The sequence below is a fragment of the Rhinolophus sinicus genome, chromosome 14, assembly GCF_057876585.1.
Source record: "Rhinolophus sinicus isolate RSI-liver-muscle chromosome 14, RSI-T2T, whole genome shotgun sequence".
NCBI lineage: Eukaryota > Metazoa > Chordata > Mammalia > Chiroptera > Rhinolophidae > Rhinolophus > Rhinolophus sinicus.
The window spans coordinates 165,567,742-165,583,185 of NC_142514.1; the positions used below are offsets into that span (position 1 = coordinate 165,567,742).

Below are 15,444 nucleotides of genomic sequence, written 5' to 3' on the forward strand. Positions count from 1 at the left end.
ATTCTAAATGACTAAGCAAAATCCTGTGTTTTTGACTATTTAACCATAGTTGGGAGGGGAGTGGAAGGATGTTGGGAGTTGGCAATAATGTGCACACTGAATCAAATATAGGCTTTTTATGTTATATATATATATATATATATATACACATACACACATATAACATTTGTGTGTGTGTGGAAACATTTGAGATTATATTGAAAGTTGATAATATTAAACTATTAGTGAATATTCTCTAAGGTCTTGAGTAAGACTAATGCTACTTTATATTTACTGCTTCAAAAGACTTTTCATGGAGAGCATCGGCATTGATTTTTAGCTCTTCTCCTCTGTACCCTCTATACCTCTTTGTTCGTATTTTCTCACTAAGATCTCACTTTACTTTTGCAAAACACAAAATGAAAGCCACTGTGAGAGTTGACTAATAAGACTACCAGTAAACCAAAATTCTCACTTGAAAGCTAAAATTCTACTAATACTTCCCCGTGTATTTTCATGATTGCTAAGCAGTTTATTTAGGATTTGGCTATAGAAATGTGCCTTTTTGCTACCAAGTAAAAGGTATTTAGACATCTCTGAAGAAATTTGATTTTGTATAACAATATTTTTTTGGTCAATTTTGCAGTTCATTCTGAATCTAGACTTGCTCAACCTAATCAAGTTACTGTACAACCAGAAGCTACACAGGTAAGGGTGATATAAATGTTTTTGCAGGTTTGTTTTTAGTCAGTTCTTTGGTCATTTTCTTAGCTTATGAAAGTCAAGCATGAATTTGATGAGTGTCCAAATCTGGCATGGGTAGCTTTATTTCCATATTTACATTTTTTTTGGTCAATTCTTGTGTTTTATAATGGTTTACTATAACAATAAAAGCTATTTTATTTTGAACTGAGTAGAATTTGAGAAGATATATTTTAGACGTAATTCTAAAATTTAGTGTAGGTATTGCCATCTTAGAAGTATTTGTGGGAAACTTTATACTGGAGTAGGGTTTGTTTAACTTTGTGCTTTAATAATGCATTTTATAACAGAAAGGAGCTTTCATTTCTTTACTTCTGTGTAGGTTCCTTTGGTTTCATCCACAAGTGAGGGATATACAGCATCTCAACCTTTGTACCAGCCTTCTCATGCTACAGAGCAACGACCACAAAAGGAACCAATTGACCAGATTCAGGCAAGTTCTGTTACCAGGTCATATAAACTTGATGAAGTACTTATTCATGAATTGGGCTGAGGTAAATTACTGTTAATATAATGACTTTTTTTGCACCTAATGCATGCGCTACATTATTTTTATTTCATGAAATAGTTGAGTTTGTTAATATATAAACAGTAGCCTTGACTAAATTTAGTTTATCACTAAAGCACATCTATTCACTTTGTGTTTAGGCAACAATCTCTTTAAATACAGACCAGACTACAGCATCATCCTCCCTTCCTGCTGCTTCTCAGCCCCAGGTGTTCCAGGCTGGGACAAGCAAACCTTTACATAGCAGTGGAATCAATGTGAATGCAGCTCCATTCCAATCCATGCAAACGGTAAGCGAATTAATTCAGCTAACAGTAAGTGCCTAGTGTGTGCTATCACCATGCTAGAGTTTCAACAAAACGTCTTCATTTTAACTTTGGGCTTGAGTCTGCATCTACCCTAACTATAGGGTACCTTTAATTGAATATAAACTCTGATTTTCCTGCTTCCAGAGGTAGATGCATACATATGTACTCACGTCAACCTGTTTTGTAGTTTCACCCTTTACATGCGATTAACAAAATTTTAAACATGCAGAAAAATAGACTAATGTAATAACCACATTAGATTTAACAATTGTTTACATCTTGCTATATTTGCTTAATCTTTTATTTTACTGAAGTGTATCTCGAAGTAAATTTCAGACATTATGCTACTTTACCCTGGTCCTTGAGTAAGCATCTCTAAATTGCAGAACTTCTAGAAAATAATGATAATGAAAATACTGTAATCAATGGGATACAGCTAAATCAGTGCTCACAGGAAAATTCAGTTAAATAAAGTATTAACTTTTGATTAAAATATCAATAAAAATAAAATAGTGAATTAAATATTCAACTCAAAAGTTCAAGTTCATAGAATTAATTTCTGTAAGTGATAGTGTATCAGAGATCTGCATCTTTTATAAAGATTTCTCATTTATAATAGCATTTCCAAGGCTGCTGACACATGTCTTTTTAAAGATTTTTAATACCCACTTACACTTTGCTTTAAGTTCTGTATGGTGTATATATTTTTTCCCACATTGAAATGCATTAATTGAAGTGTGTGTGTGTGTGAGATGTTTGAGACTTCTGTAATGCTCTTTTTTACATTTGAGGTAAAACCAGCATTGAGATTCGCCATGTTAAAAGTAGAAAAATTACTAACATAACAGCATGAACTAATCATTTATTTACTTACAGGTATTCAATATGAATGCCCCAGTTCCTCCTGTTAATGAACCAGAAACTTTAAAGCAGCAAAATCAGTACCAGGCCAGTTATAACCAGAGCTTTTCCAGTCAGCCTCACCAAGTAGAACAAACAGAGCTTCAGCAAGAACAGCTTCAAACAGGTAGGAAAACAAGTGTCACTTCCTTGGCTGATTGCTTTCCAATGTAGATATTGACAGTGTTAAGACAGTTTAGATTTTAGAGTGGCTGTATCCAAGAGTTTTTGTTTCAGAAATAGATAGACCTTATGAATTTTTCATTGCTGATCCTGAATTAAATCAAGTCTGTATTTGCTTTATGTGAATTACATGCAATTTTTAGAGGCCTTATACCATTTTCCTTTGGTCAGTGAGCTTTCATAATATCGTTTTTCATTATATGATTTTAGTAGAATTCAGCTTGTTACTCAAATTATGATCACCTTTGCTTTCAATTGCTAATTTATTGAATCCTGTTGGCGTGATACCCGGCACTCAGTTTTCAAAGTTAAGAAGCAGTAAGGAGTTGGCGTGGCTGCATTTGGTGGACTAGGCTAAAACAAGTGCTTGTCGGCAAGCAAGGCCATAATTTGGCCAGTTGTTGTACCTGCCACAAGAGTAAAGTACATAGAGATAGTTTAGATTTCTTACATTTGTAAGAAATAATATAGCTTTTTTAGGTCTTTGGATGTTTAATTTCTGGGAGTTGAATTAGAATCCCATAACAAACTAGCAAACCCTGCTAAAATCTTAGGAGTTCATACTTTAATTTTATCAGACTGATTTAAATATCTGTGACATTTTCTAGTTGTACAGTTTCTCGTTAGACCTGGATTGACATTGTAGGCTTTCAGGTACTAAATTCTTATATATCCCTGTAGTTTTCAGCATTACTAAGCAGTAGGGAGAGTGAATCAGCCATAATCTGATAGAAATTTGCCAGTTATGCTATGTACGCCCCGTTTCTGAATGTAACCGGGCTTCTTTTCTTGTTCTCAGGCTCCTTTAATCATCTCATTGCCATGTACTAATAAGTTGGTTGTGGAGCAGGTATATTTGGGGCCTTTAGACAATGTGCTGATATGCTTGCTATTTTGCCTTTTTTTTTTAGATGGTATGATGAAATTAAAAGTAATGACTATATGTCATTTGACGTGATTAATTTTGCCCTTTGTGCCAGTTGATTTCAAACTGTCTTCCTCTTATATTCTATTTGACTTTACTAATTGACTATGAAGCACTTGAGCGAGATAGATAACCTTTAGTAACCATTTCAAAATATACATTAAAGATTTAACTTCATAACATTCACAGATACTTTCAATAAAAAAATAAAATCAGTGTCCACACTACCCCTCTCATCAGGCAGCCATCATCTCTAGTCTGGACTATTGCAGTTGTCTTTCTTGACTATTTTTTTATTCTTACTGTTCTCCACACAGTAGCCAGAATGATTATTTTAAAATGTAAATCAGATGTCTCGCTCTTGTTCAAAACCTTCCAGTGACTTTCCACTTTATTTAGAAAAGAAATCCAAAGTTTTTATCTTGGTTTACAAGATCTTTTATGATCTGGCTCCTGCCTTGATCCTGTTGTATATGCTGTTTTCTTCCTTATGTACCCATACCAGTCACCAAGGATGTTCTCTCCTCTCAGGGTCTTTACAATTTTCTTACCTTTTTGCTTGTAACTTTCTACTGCTGATGTTTGCATGGCTTTGCTTCTGAACTTCTTTTAGGTCTGTGCTCAGATATCATTTCACTGAGGGCTCCCTTCTTCACCCTAAATATAGCACATTCACTTTGGTCACTCATTTATCCTTCTGTGGTTTATTCCTTATCACTTATCACCTGATACAATATAAATGTTTTCACTTGTATGTGTATTGTTTCATCTCCCATTATTAAAGTGTCCATATGGGCAAGGATTATGTTTTGGTAACTGATGCATCCCTTGTGCCTAGGACGTGCCTGGTGTGTTGAGGGCGCTCTGATACGGGTTGAACAAATCATCCCATAAGTTTTAATTTGAATTAGTATCTACTCAGGAACAACATGAAAAAAGGATCTGGCATCCTTTGGCTGTTTTTTATGGACTAGAGTTTATGCTTTACAAACACTTAAATAGGAATTCTGGTATTTCTTAATAAAGATCATACTTTAATTATTTTGCTTTGAGTTTCTTGCAGTGAGATTTGACCAAGATTAATAAAATTCTTATTGATAAAAAGTGAGTCGAAAATTCAGTTCTTTTGACTATTTTCTACATGCATACAAATGAATCTTTTTAGATAGAAAATGTTACTTGTATTTGTGATATTTGCTTATAATTTAAAATTTTGGGAATGTAGTAAAAGGTAATCTAGTAGAAAGATCACATTGTGAAAAGTGTATTTGGTCTATTACATAGGTGAAAAAGGAGTCATGGCCCTGACCCCCTTCTTTTCCTAGGCATTCTTTGGCTTTTTCATTGCAAAATGGCATTCTAAGAACTAATAAATGTATTTGGGATTTCTTGAGGATATAAAATAGGTCAGGTAAAGATTTTCAAGAGTCACACCACCTTATGTTACTGCCCAAGCATGGGTGATTTGGGCTGGCTAGAGGCTGATGACTAGTATTTGTTCCTGGGGTATGGCCCTTCCTTTGGTCTATACTTTTCCGCACCTCCCAAAGGTAATGTTAGCACCCCGTTTTTTGTTTCCTATGAATTATGAACATTGGGGGTAATACCACATGTGTACCTCGGTATTTAATTTTTGAAGGTTTTTAGATTCTAGACTTCTCCCCATTGTGGGAGAGAGGGGCATGGGGTACAAGTTAGTGTGGGTCTTCTAGAACCTTCCTGTCACGTCAGCAGGTTGTAGGCCGGTGTGAGTACCATTTAACTGTTCTAAATTGGCTGTACTTAAAAGTACTCGAAATGGAATCAGGCATTAAGGGGGGTATAAATTGAAGGCCTCTGCTGGTCTATCTTTTTAACTGGCTGAATAATCTGCCATAGCTATTTTAGCTATGAAAGAGCATGCATTTGTATGTTTTCACTAAGTATCAAGGGAGATCTAAAAGAACAAAAAAGCTTCAACTACTAAGAAGCTTTATAATGAAAAAAAAAAGGTACAAAATTGTAATTGTACTGTTTCAGTATATAAGATCTTTTGTATTATTTTGGGTCTCTTGTGCAGATGCCTCTCAGAATATGTTTAGTAATGGAGCCTTTCAAATCATTTGGAAGAATAGAATTGTGAGCTCTAACACAATTGTGTGCTTTGAAAGGTTTTATAGAATTTTATTCCACTTAGCTTAATATATGAGTAGGAGAAAAGTAGGGATTTCATTAATGTGTCGTTTTCCCTATTGTTAATATGAAACTTTATTTAAAGACAGAATTAAACTTTGAGGAGATTGTATAAGACACTTCTTAAACCAGAAAGCATGTGGGAGAACAAATTGAAATGAGCTGTATGTGGAAATGTATGTATGTAGTATGTATGTGTATACACATAGACACATACGTATTTTTCTTTTTATTATAGTGGTTGGCACTTACCATGGTTCCCAGGACCAGCCCCATCAAGTGACTGCTAACCACCAGCAGCCTCCCCAGCAGAACACTGGATTTTCTCGTAGCAGTCAGCCCTATTACAACAGTCGGGGTGTGTCTCGCGGAGGCGCCCGTGGTGCTCGAGGCTTGATGAATGGGTACAGGGGCCCTGCCAACGGATTCAGAGGTAAAAACAAGCACAGCAAAAACAGCAAATTCATGTTCTTTTCTGATTTGTAAAATACATAGGAAATGTCATGGTTTTTGGGAAAGATATGTATCTCTCTGCATTAGCCTCTCATGTACAATTTAAACATTTTTAGTATGTCTTGATATAGTCATTTAAATTGATAATGAGTTGTTTTGTATGTGTCAAATACATGTCTACCAGTGTCCTCCAAGGGGTAATTACTATATACATTATCAGACCTTATCGGGATTTTTTGGGGGGTCATTTGTCTTTGTGTGTGTGTGTGTGTGCATGGATGAGTTAAAATTTCATCTTCTAAGGCAAGTAATGCTCATAGAAATATATAAATGGATTGGATCAAGATAGGAAATTAGAAATTACTTTGAATAACTAGCATGGCTTACAGTTTTTCAGTTCTCTTTCCTTGGTTAATAGTAAGAAAGTAAAAATTCCTTGTAAAGATAAGAAAATTTTCTTGTCCTAAATTTTAGGAGGCTATGATGGTTACCGCCCTTCATTCTCTAACACTCCAAACAGTGGTTACACACAGTCTCAGTTCAGTGCTCCCCGGGACTACTCTGGCTATCAGCGGGTAGGTAAAGTTGTTTTAAAATATAAACCTGACCAAAATACACCAGTGAAAGGGACTGATACAGTTTCTTGATGGACTTGAGTAACTAAGTAATTTGGGGCTAATTTTATACTTTTGTACAAGATACTTCATTACAGAGAATGATGACTTTTGCTTTTCTTAGCACTCAGTATAGGTACTCATTTAATATAGTCTGTTAAAACAGTGATTTTTTTAAGAGCAGAGAAATATCTCATTGAATGTTCTTGAGAATAATGGAAGTAAAACAATTACAGAATAACTTAGCTATGATATATTGAAATGTCTAAAAGAATAAGGAGGAATGCAATATCCTGCAAGTGTTAGACTGTAAGAACATAGATGGGTAAACATTAAAAAACTTACCTTTTGTTCTCTTCAGTACTAACTAGCTTGTCTTTTAGGATGGATATCAGCAGAATTTCAAGCGAGGCTCTGGGCAGAGTGGACCACGGGGAGCCCCACGAGGTAATATTTTGTGGTGGTGATCCTAGCTCCTAAGGGGAGCTTCTGTTCTGGCCTTGGAAGAGCTGTTCATAATCTGCATGTAGGTTACATGTTAGGAATACATTTACCATTTCCAGACTTGTTGCTAGGGATTAAATGAAATGCTCTGTTTCTAAAATTTATCTTGAACCCAAATTTAATTTTTTGAATGATTTTCCCTGTTATTATATAACTGTCTTGAAAACTAGAACATTTCTCCTCCTCAGAAAAACTGTTTTTCCAACTGCAAATTATTTTTCAGGTCCTAAAACCTGCTAAATGTTTTTAGGAAGTACTTAACGGAAACATTTTTGTAAGACTTTTTGGAATGAGATTGAACATTTATATAAATTTATTATTCCTCTTTTATTTTTGAAACATGCATATTATATTTTAGGGCCAGAGACCCTTTAATGGCCAGATAGCCATAGTTACATTTAGAGAACCATTTAGAAATCATAGAATTAATTGAAATTTCAATGCTTTTTGGACCACTATTAGTTATATAAATATCAAATTATTTCTGACTTTTAAACAAAATCTCCAAATTCCTAACTAATTGAATTATACTTAAAAATTACAGATTTTGAAGAGTTTTTGGTTTAGTCTGTATTGCTGTAGGAAAACTACTTCCTATTTGGGCAAGAAGTCAACCTATACAACAATTAGAGGTAGCATTTCATGTGATCTGAAGTTCTAAATGGTTCTCAGATTTGAAAGAAGTAAATCAAATAGGTTTCCTCTAGATATTGGCCAAAATATGTATAAAATGTATATTAAGGAGGAATTACAAAGTACTTTGATTTTAATGCTAGTAAAAACTGGCCAGCAAAACGGTGCATTAAAAAAAAAAATTTAATGGATATTGGGGAATTACTGACTTGAAGTATCAAAGGATATTTGCATGTGAATGTAGGTTATGTTCTTTTTCACCTTGTAGCATATTCTATGAAAGTTGAGTTGACTGGTAGCTAAAAATCTGTTTTAACAGCATGTAAAAAGTTATTTTATCTGTTACAAGTCATTATACAATTTCCAATGTTATGTAGTTACTTTTAACAGTTTAGGTAATAAGGTCTGTTTTTCATTCTGGTGCTTTTATTAATTTTGATAGTATGATGTTACTTACTACTGAAATGTAAGCTAGAGTGTACACTAGAATGTAAGCTCCATGAGAGCAGGTACCTTGTCTGTCTTCACTGCTGTATCTATTTCCAACGCCTGATGACAGTGCCTGGCACATAGTAGGCACTCAATAAATACTTGTTGAATGAATGAATGAATGAGTACTGGTGGAATACTCCATTAGCTCTACTCTTCTTTGAGCTAGAGAACATGAGCAAATTTGCGCATGACAACTTCCAGGACAGGTGAAACTTGAACGCTGAAGAATTGACCTCTTAAACCTAATAATGTGGTGACAAGCTGCCCACATGCTTCTTGACTTCAGATGAAAATCTGCTTGAAGGCAAAACAAATAGTATTTGAAAGAAAAACCAAATGCCATTTTTGTCTTCTAGGTCGTGGAGGGCCCCCAAGACCCAACAGAGGGATGCCGCAAATGAACACTCAGCAAGTGAATTAATGTGATTCACAGGATTATGTTTAATCGCCAAAAACACACTGGCCAGTGTATCATAATATGTTACCAGAAGAGTTATTATCTATTTGTTCTCCCTTTCAGGAAACTTATTGTAAAGGGACTGTTTTCATCCCATAAAGACAGGACTGCAATTGTCAGCTTTATATTACCTGAATATGGAAGGAAACTATTTTTACTCTGCATGTTCTGTCCTAAGCGTCATCTTGAGCCTTGCACATGATTCTCAGATTCCTCACCCTTGCTTAGGAGTAAAACACAATATACTTTATGGGATGATAATATCTCCATAGTTAATTGAAGTGGCTTGGAAAAAGCAAGATTGACTTTTGACATTGGATAAAATCTACAAATCAGCCTTAGCATTATTCACTGGTAATTGACAAAAACATTTCACTTGAAAGGAAGATGGAAGGAGTGTGGTTTGGCAGAACTGCATTTCACAGCTTTTCCAGTTAAATTGGAACACTGAACATTTAGGTGCATACCAAATTATGCATGGGCCCTTAATCACACATATAAGGCTGGCTACCCACTTTGACCCAGCACTGTTCATCCTCTGGCCAAATGACTGTGGTTAAAAACACATGTAAATTGCTTCTTAATAGCTGATACTGTATTAAGACAAAGCCAAAATGCAGAATTAGGCTTTGATTGGCACTTTTTGAAAAATATGCAACAAACATGGGATGTAATCCAGATGGTCGCTTCTGTACTTAATGTGAAGTATTTAGATACCTTTTGAACACGTAACAATTTCTTTGACAATGACTTTTGTAAGGATTGGTACCATATATCATTCCTTATGATGTACATTGTCTGTCACTAATCCTTGGATCTTTCTGTATTGTCACCTAAATTGGTACAGGTACTGATGGAAATCTATATTGGATAATCATAACATTCTTGGTCACATGTTTTTCCTGCAGCCTGAAGGTTTTTAAAAGACAAAGATATCAAATGCCTGCTGCTACCACCCTTTTAAATTGCTATCTTTTGAAAAGCACCAGTATGTGTTTTAGATTGATTTCCCTATTTTAGGGAAATGACAGTCAGTAGTTTCAGTTCTGATGGTATAAGCAAAACAAATAAAACATGTTTATAAAAGTTGTATCTTGAAACACTGGTGTTCAACAGTTAGCAGCTTATGTGGTTCACTCCATGTATTGTTAGTGTTAGAAATGTTATGGTTCTCTCCAGCAGCTATTTCTATAGTGCTTGCACTTACCTTTTGTCTAACCTTAATTGAATTATCCTTTCCTCATGGAGGTATTTATATTCAAAGTGGTGATTTCTTCCCTTCCATGCATAGGGAGAGTCACACATTTGATGGAGTTGGACAGTGTAGTAATGTACAGACTGCTGGAGTATGTGCTAGCAGTTTGAGCTCTAGTTCTGGGAGCCTATGAACTTAATGCTGCTTAATTCCACTTTGACTTTACAGAGAACTAATCCCACCTATTAAGCAAAGGCTACTAAGTTAATGGTATTTTCTGTGCAGAAATTGAATTGTGCTTTTAGCCTTTAGCTAAGGAATTTTTCCAGTAGGTGCTCAGCTACTTTAGAAAAAAAAACTATTCTCAAACATTCATCATTAGACAACTGGAGTTTTTGCTGGTTTTGTAACCTATGAAAATGGATAGGCTGTTGAACATTCCACATTCAAAAGTTTTGTAGGGTGGTGGGGGAAGGGGGTTATCTTCAATGTTTATTTTAAAATAAAATAAGTTCTTGACTATTCTCATGTGTGGTTGTGGTACATCATATTGGAAGGGTTTTCTGTTTACTTTTGCAAATGAGTATTTCTTGCTAGCACCTCCCCTTGTGTGCTTTAAATGACATCTGCCCGAGATGTACCACAACCATATGTTAGCTGTATTTTAGAGGGATTAGATAAAATATTTGTGGTGTACTGGGTAATCCCTAGATAATGTATGCTTATAATCCTACATATAAAACTAAATTTGCTATCTGTGTAGAAAATAATTTCATTTACACTCAAAATTGAAGTAAATAAGTTCCTTATACAGTGATCTCTGAATCAGGTAGAGATGGGATGGGGAGCAATGCTTTCTAGATTTCAAACTTCTGTGCATTAGTGCAGGTGTGAATGTGTAAAGGTTTTAGTAGTTTATGTTTTTAAAGTAATTGTTTCCTTTTGAAATACTATATTTTTTTTGGCATTCTACCATTGCAGTCTAAATGTAAAGCTTTTTTGGCTCAATTCAGACTATATTTTTTAAAGGAGTGCCTCATTATGGGGCAGAGAACTTTTTTTTAATAAGTTCCATTAAGATCTGAGTCTTGGTACTAAGTGTTCTGTATAATATGTGAATACTTGTCCGACCTGTAGAAGGCCTTTGGTTTGATCAAATGCATATTTTAGCGGAGTTGCAAGGAAATGATTGTCACATGTGTCATTGTAGCTACTTGGTATAGCAAGACTCCACATATAAAGAACTTTTGTAAATGCACAATGTCAATCATCTCACATGGATAATGAGACTTCTATTTTAAAGCTTTAAGGTAGAATGTCATTAATTACCTTGGTTAGGGCAGTTTTATTTCCAGATCCTAATATCCCTGAAGAATATGGAAGTTTTTCTGGTCATTGTATCTTGATACTAAACTATCCTTTAAATGTTTTTAATCACTTAGTTTCTACAGTTCTTTTGTCTCCTATATATGCAGCTCTGTTACATGGGAGACTTTTCCACTTATAGAAGACATGAGAATGTGTGTTTATTCTCAGAAGGCTCATTAACTGAGGTGCTCTGTTGACAACCAATTCATAAAATGTAGAAGGTAATTGAGTAGTCAGACTTCGAAGTGTCTTAGGAAATTTGTATTGTTCTTTTTATTTTCAATAATATATTTAATTAGGGGGAATGGGATATAGATAAGCACTGAGTTCAAAACCTTCATTTAATCTTTAAGCTCCTGAGTCCCCAAATCACTTGAGTTCTTATTAATAAGCACTCTAACTTTTGACTAAGTTATGTTTAAGAGTTGGTATTGTCCTTGCGCTTACCTCTTCTGAAGAGTTAATGGGGGAACAAAAATCTTCAGGAAAATGAAAGTAAATTATTAAGGCTCTTCTCTATACCTTTTCCAATTTTGAATTCTACAGAAGTACTGGAAAAGACTAGTGAATGTTTCAAATTAGATTAAATCATATTAAAATCTGATTCCTTATTGTCCTTGAGTGAAGTCTGCGTTAGTTATACATACCATCCAGCAAAGCTCTAAGTAAAGATGTGCTACTTGTGAGACGAGAGGGAAAAGCTTAAGGAAATCTCTTTGGTAGCCTTGTCTTCTAAGTTTAGACCACTACATTCTCTCAATCAGGATTTTAATACCTTACTTCAGCAGCTATTCTGTAGCCTAATCCCCTGCAGAAAATTGGCTCTTTGAGTTTAGGTAGTTGAAAGACCACCTAACCTAGTAAAGCCAATTTTTAATGTTGTATTCCTATTTGTAAGTACTGGGTTTCTTTAAGTACTGTTATATTAGGGAGCCACTGAACTAGTTCAAGCTTCATTCAGAAAATTTAGGTATCCTTTGTGAGGCATCATGCCAAGCACTGAGCATTCAGTGGTGACAAAATCAGTGGTTCCTGCTTACACTAAAGTCTAGTCAGAGATGCTGATGTGACACTAAAGTGTAGCAAATGCCATGATGGAGCAACATGGGGGATGGTAGATATTAAGGCCATGACTGATAGGATATGATCTAATCAAAACGGTCAGGAAAGACTGCATTGAAAAGGCTAATTGAACTAAGACTTGAAGGATGAGTAGTAAATCAGGCAAAGAAGGGAAGAGAAGAGTATGTCCCAAGTCCAAACTCCAGTGACTGAGAAGACTGGCTCAAGTGGAAAGAGTTCACATTTGGGAGAGTTAGAGGCCGAAGAAATATAAGAGCTATTATGGACAACTTTATAGTTACCTTCCATGTTAAGTTTTGTCTTTTAAGAACAGTTGGAAACTATTGAAGATTTTTAAGCTGTGTGTATAGGGGGTGGGGATAAGGGGGGAAAGGATTATGGGCCACTTAATAAAATTGCCATTTAAAGAACACTCAGTGCAGTGTTGAGAACAAATTGTATGGGGGCATGAGATGGCTATTGGAGTAACCCGTGTAAGAAATGACTACAGCATAAAGTGGAGGGTGGTGGTGAATGGATTCTATCTATTTCCCATCTTACTGGCCATTGCTCAATGTCCTTTGTTGAGTTCTCCAGGCCTGTTATCAGGCTTCATCTTGAGCTATTCATCTGATCCCATGATTTTGACACCATCAGCATTTTTGTTAGCCCTGGGTATTTCTATGTCCCAAATTTCCCTAAACAAATTCCTACTCAATGTCTTTTTGAATGTCAGTATTCCAAATTGACCTCTTGATTAGCCTACATTCATCCAGTTTCTCGGTAAATACCTTGAACATCGTCTTTGATTTCCTTTCACACCCTATGTCTAGTCCTTAAGCAATCCACATGGCTCTTCTACCTTTAAAATACATCCTGAGTAATCTAGCACTTGTGACCACTGCAACGACCAGCTTAGAACAGGTACCTACAGTAGCTTATGATTCTCCCTGCTGTACTCTTGCTCTCCTGTAGTATAATTTTTGCACAGTGGCCAGAATGAACCATTTAAGAGGGCAGATCAGACTTTGTCACTCCTGTTTCCCAAACTGCAGTGGTTTCCCATCACACCTAGAATTCTAAGTGTGGCCAATATGACCTTCATTATCTGACCTAATTTACTACCATTTTTCTTACTGCTCACTGCTCTGGCCACACTGGTTTCTTGGCCAAGATTTTTCCCATCTTGGTGTCATGTGTTTAACATTTTTAGCACGGGAAGTCTTTTCATTCATGGTTTATGCTAAGTTCAGGTCTCTGCTCCAGTGTTAGCATCTCAGAAGCCTTCCATGTCAACCTCTAAAGCAATACCCCCAGTCACTTTTTAACTCTGGATACTTGATATTCTGAATACCACTTAAAACTTAACCTAGAATTATGTAAACTTCACAAGGGACAGGAACGTTTTGGTCACTTCCTTGGGTCTGGCATATTGACATTTTGTTGAGTGAATTATAAAAGAATTTGATGATGGATGTTGGACTAAATGGGTGGTGCTGATTACATTAGATTGTAGGTGTCTTGATTTTGGGGAAGCAAGGTAAGTTTCAGGGAGCAAGGTAAATGAGTTCAGATGTTCTGTATTTGAGGTATCTGAAAAGAAATGTCAAGCATTGAATTTGTTTACTTAAGTTCAATGATCTGGCCCAAAGATAGTGTAAAAGTATCGTATCAATGGGTGGTCCTTGTAGTCGTGTGCTTAGGCGAGTTCGCCTGGGAGCTGGACGGGGGCGTAACGATCAGAGCCCCAGAGGTCGTTTTCAGAAGAGCGCCAGCATTTGATGGACAGATACTGGCCAAAGGAAGTCTACAAAGAACAGCGGCCTCAGTGGGTGGAAAACCTACAGAATTCCAGACTACTACGTCATTGCTGCGGGTATGGAGAATCGTGAGATGAATGAAATACGTCTGCTACTCGAGTTCCCTCTTGTCACAAAAATGGGAAGGTATTTAAGAGGATGGGTAAAACTACGCCCAGATCCCTGCAGCCAGTCGTCTCACATCACCAGGTTAATGCTGAAAACTGCCACTTAAGATGCGCCACTTACTGCCCGGACTTAACTGGGCACCCGAGCTATCCCAGCACAGTGGCAGGGGCTGAGGGTGCGGATATCTATGCTTGCTTTGCCCTTGGTAGCCAGAGGATCTTAATTTTGATATGAAGAGAGGCAAATTACACCCGGCACCACAGCCCCCGAAGACACGCTAAAACGCACAGCCGCGGTAGCAATCTAGGCAGCAACCCCGCCTCCCCAGCGTCTGGCGTCATCGCGCAGCGACAGGGTTAAGAAAGGTCCCCCCTCGCTCGCCGTCGCCGCACCAGTGCGCTCGCGCACGCACCGCCTGCAGGATCCAGCCCTGATGCGCGCCGCGGAGCTGGGCCAACTGGAAGCCCGCGTCAGGCCTCCGCTAGGGGCACAGTGCTGCGCCGCCGTCCTCTCTCTAGTTTCGTGCGCACACGTGCTTCCGCAGAGCTGCTGGCTGGAATTCTCCGGGCTTGGGGACAGGTACCACGGGATAGCTGGGGATGAATGAGGTCGTAGTCAGTGTTCTGGGCCCGGAGGACACCGACTAGAGGACGAAGGCTCTGTATGCATGCCGATGCCCGGGCCGCACTGCCTGCCTCCCCACCCGGCGCCCCTAGATGACAGCGTCCTCTTCCCCAGTAGGCAGCCACTCTCGGGCGTGCTTCTCGAGCGCTCTCGGGGGTTGCATGGCTCGATTTCCATCCTCTAGGGACCTCTAGCTGGGGGCGGGGTGGGGAGGTCGGTGTGAGTGGGTGGACGACTACACTTGCTTTCCTCGGAACTTGCCCCCGGTTCCTGGTTGCGGCGCTGGGCGTTGAACTGAGGCAATCTGATTCCAGATGCTCCCACGTTCTTAGCTACTTCGCTATACTCATTCATTTATACTCTTTATTTTAAGCAGT

At 37.3% G+C, this 15,444-nt stretch overlaps 2 protein-coding genes across 3 annotated transcripts in view; both read left to right on the forward strand.

The window, feature by feature from the left end:
* The window catches only part of CAPRIN1 (cell cycle associated protein 1), a 35,310-nt gene extending 23,241 nt beyond the window's left edge, over positions 1-12,069 (forward strand). Inside the window, exons 12-19 of the mRNA XM_019738511.3 lie at positions 626-687; positions 1,064-1,174; positions 1,390-1,539; positions 2,434-2,584; positions 5,976-6,170; positions 6,665-6,765; positions 7,188-7,251; positions 8,790-12,069. Of these exons, the coding sequence (XP_019594070.2) occupies positions 626-687; positions 1,064-1,174; positions 1,390-1,539; positions 2,434-2,584; positions 5,976-6,170; positions 6,665-6,765; positions 7,188-7,251; positions 8,790-8,854 (899 nt within the window). The 3' untranslated portion in view covers positions 8,855-12,069. The remainder of the gene's footprint in view (positions 1-625; positions 688-1,063; positions 1,175-1,389; positions 1,540-2,433; positions 2,585-5,975; positions 6,171-6,664; positions 6,766-7,187; positions 7,252-8,789) is intronic.
* A 2,776-nt stretch (positions 12,070-14,845) lies between these two features.
* Positions 14,846-15,444, forward strand: part of NAT10 (N-acetyltransferase 10) — a 38,958-nt gene continuing 38,359 nt past the window's right edge. The window contains exon 1 of one of the 2 annotated variants that reach the window (XM_019738510.3): positions 14,846-15,022. The gene's annotated coding sequence lies outside the window, so the exon portion shown is untranslated. Of the gene's footprint in view, positions 15,023-15,054; positions 15,181-15,444 lie in introns of those variants that run through there. The other variant, XM_074336197.2, reaches the window with a different exon arrangement.